Raw genomic sequence first — 2,792 nt, forward strand, 5'->3', positions numbered from 1 at the left:
TGTTTTACAGCCTTTCCAAAGGTTTGTACAGACTGGCCGTATTGCCAAATGCTCAGCGGGCTCCTTGAAGGGTCGTCTGGTGGCCATTGTTGATGTTATTGACCAAACACGGGTTAGTGAACGAAATATGATTTCGCCAATATACCAAAGATACGCTAGTGATGAAACGGTTGACGATAGGAAGTGCCAACTGATACATATCTGAAGCTATTTACAACCACAACTGATAGCGTATTAAAGCATATTGGCGGTTTTTGCGCATTTTATTGCTGGATTTTATATGGATCTTTTAATTTTCAGGTACTTGTTGATGGGCCACTGACTGGAGTTCCACGCCAGGCATACAGATTGAATAATCTGCATTTGACCAAATACCGCATTAAATTCCCCTTCACTGCTCCCACACGTATTGTGCGCAAGGCCTGGAAGGACAGCGACTTAAAAGCCCAATGGAAGGCTAGCCCATGGTCAGCCAAATCACAGAACATTTGCAAGGTAATTCAAATAGAATGTGGGTGTTCACACTTGCCTGGTCATTAGTTTATTTGGTTAAAAATTATTATGTAGTGTATTTTATTGTAAACTGAATAAAATTTATAACCGCATAACTGGATAACCAGGATGTTGTAGCCGCTACAACAATGACAACATAACCAGGCAAGTGTGAACAACCTCAAAGTCGTGTGCAAACGAGCGACCAAAATATTGTATGCACACAAGTTCGCATGATGATAAAGAAAGTTCTTGATAGGAATTGCCGGCTGATACATAATGAAGCTAATTTATAATACTCTGAAAAGACTAGTTATTAAGAAATTTAAATTCTTTGCTATCTTGCTAAAGTTCCTTGTTTTACTTGCAGCGTTCACATTTGAATGATTTCGATCGCTTCAAGCTGCGCTATGCCAAGCGTCAACGTAACAAGTTGCTTACTATTGCTTTCAACACATTGAAAAAGCGTACCAAGTCTGACGGTACAGAGCGCAAATTGAAGAAGGACAAACGCGAACGCATTCGCGAATTGAAAGCACAAGGCGTGAAAAAGGGTGCCCCCAAGAAATAAACGCAGTTTCTTTTTGCTTGCTTTTTAAAGGAAAATAAACTTATTTTTTAGGAATAAAGGATTCTTTGTCTTATTTCGTCGTCTTTTGATTTTTGTATTTGAATATGCGGTTGATGGATGGTTTACTTGCATGAAATAGAGGACTTTTGAAATTATTTACAGATTATCTTTTTTTTAATTAATATAATTTTTAATTAATTTCGGAAAATGCTTGAACCAAGGTTTGAACACTTCATTCTATTAGAATAAAACTAATGGACCTGCTTATTGAATTGGTTTCATTTTACAACTGGGAATACTTTGCTAGTAAAAGATGAACAAAAAGCGGAGCACACATTTTGTAGCATATTTCTGCCGCTTGTAAATAAACTGAATTCTATGATTTTTTTTTTAGGTTTATAACACATCACTGCTGGTTTCCTAGATCTAATTGTTTAACTACTGTCATAAATAAGGTGCCAATTATTTGGGTGATTGTATCCTAATAGAACTGGCAGGTACAGGAACATGCTGATGTGTTGTTCTTCAATCGATGTAGAAATTTTTATCCAATTACGTAGCCATGATATCATTTCATCGGTGCTCAGGTTAACGGGATTAAGACCTCTAATATAGCAGGATCGACGGATACCATCGGGGTGCATGTTATGAACGTGACCTTCGCGTACTATAGCCAAATCCATGTGATGTACCAAAAATGCATGCTCCGATAAGTGGAAACGCTTGAACAAGAGAGTAGGAACTCCATGTAGTTGACACAGCAGACCCTAATGAAAGGAAATATATGCAATATGTAGTACCTTCTTTTTAAGTTCACAATTGTGCTGTGAATTTGACTTGCTTACAATCTGTTTCCTAGTTAGAGATAGTAAATCGTATGGCGGTTGAGCGAAAATGTCCTTAACCTCAAGCAATGCTTCGACACTGGGGTGAAAACCACTACCCAACATGCCCAAAATACGTTGCAATTGATCGTGATGTTGGTGTTTTTTGACATCCTTTAATTTCGACTGCAATATTCTCAAAACTAGCTTATTATTTTTAAGACGTTTTTGCAGCGCGATTTGTTGAAACTCCGCTCTTTGTTGTAACGTCCAGAAATGTGAACAAAGGCATTGCTGTGGAAACGCAAAGCTGAATCGAAGTTCAAGGAGAATTTAGAATTCATACAATAATAAGGCATTTGACTTACATCAACGGCATCACCACGTATCCGACAAGCGGAAGCGCGGCTCCAAATAAAGCGGGAGCAACCTTCATCATATCTCGAGGCATTTGCATGTATAGTTCCAATTCTTTACGATTCAATGCTTTTAGACCCACCGGGGAACTATTAGCAATGCGTGATATCTTTAGATAAGCTTTCATGTCATTGTAGAAATCCATGACCCCGTCCACATAAGTGCGATACACCTTCATGGCAGAAGGAAAGTTTTTCTCAAATAATTTTTCATAGTTTTTGATGTAGTCGAAGAAATGCTTAAACATATAGTTTTCGACATTTTCTCGTGACAACCTCTGTGAAGTGGTCTTTTTGACATCCTGTATTGGTGGCGGCCACTTGGACCAACTTGGCGCATCTTTTGATTCACCAATCTTGCTTGGCGGATATTGTGGTTCAGGAGGACAAATATGCGGCGGGACAACAGGGGGTAGCTGGCTTTTCTGGTCACTCGAATGTTTCTCGGTAGTACCACTGAAAATATTTGACCAAAAAGGGTTTGAGGTA

The 2,792-nt window shown here is 38.7% G+C and overlaps 2 protein-coding genes across 2 annotated transcripts; one reads left to right on the forward strand and one right to left on the reverse strand.

Moving 5' to 3' along the window:
• Positions 1 to 4: 4 nt before the first annotated feature.
• On the forward strand, positions 5 to 1,136 carry LOC118747610 (60S ribosomal protein L14; the record flags this gene model as incomplete). The annotated part of the gene is made up of 3 exons (XM_036481660.1): positions 5 to 112; positions 301 to 495; positions 863 to 1,136. Coding segments are annotated over 3 exons (504 nt in total), but the record flags the coding sequence as incomplete, so codon positions are not given.
• Positions 1,137 to 1,445: 309 nt separating this feature from the next.
• LOC118747971 (LETM1 domain-containing protein 1) lies at positions 1,446 to 2,643 on the reverse strand. The gene is made up of 3 exons (XM_036482213.1): positions 2,256 to 2,643; positions 1,909 to 2,197; positions 1,446 to 1,830 (listed from the first exon to the last, which is right to left on the reverse strand). Exons 1-3 carry the CDS (start codon positions 2,549 to 2,551, stop codon positions 1,498 to 1,500), a joined length of 918 nt encoding a protein of 305 aa, XP_036338106.1. The 5' UTR covers positions 2,552 to 2,643; the 3' UTR covers positions 1,446 to 1,497.
• Positions 2,644 to 2,792: the final 149 nt, after the last annotated feature.

Source organism: Rhagoletis pomonella, unplaced genomic scaffold, assembly GCF_013731165.1.
Source record: "Rhagoletis pomonella isolate Grant_MI unplaced genomic scaffold, Rhpom_1.0 Rhpom_scaffold_00012, whole genome shotgun sequence".
Lineage (NCBI taxonomy): Eukaryota > Metazoa > Arthropoda > Insecta > Diptera > Tephritidae > Rhagoletis > Rhagoletis pomonella.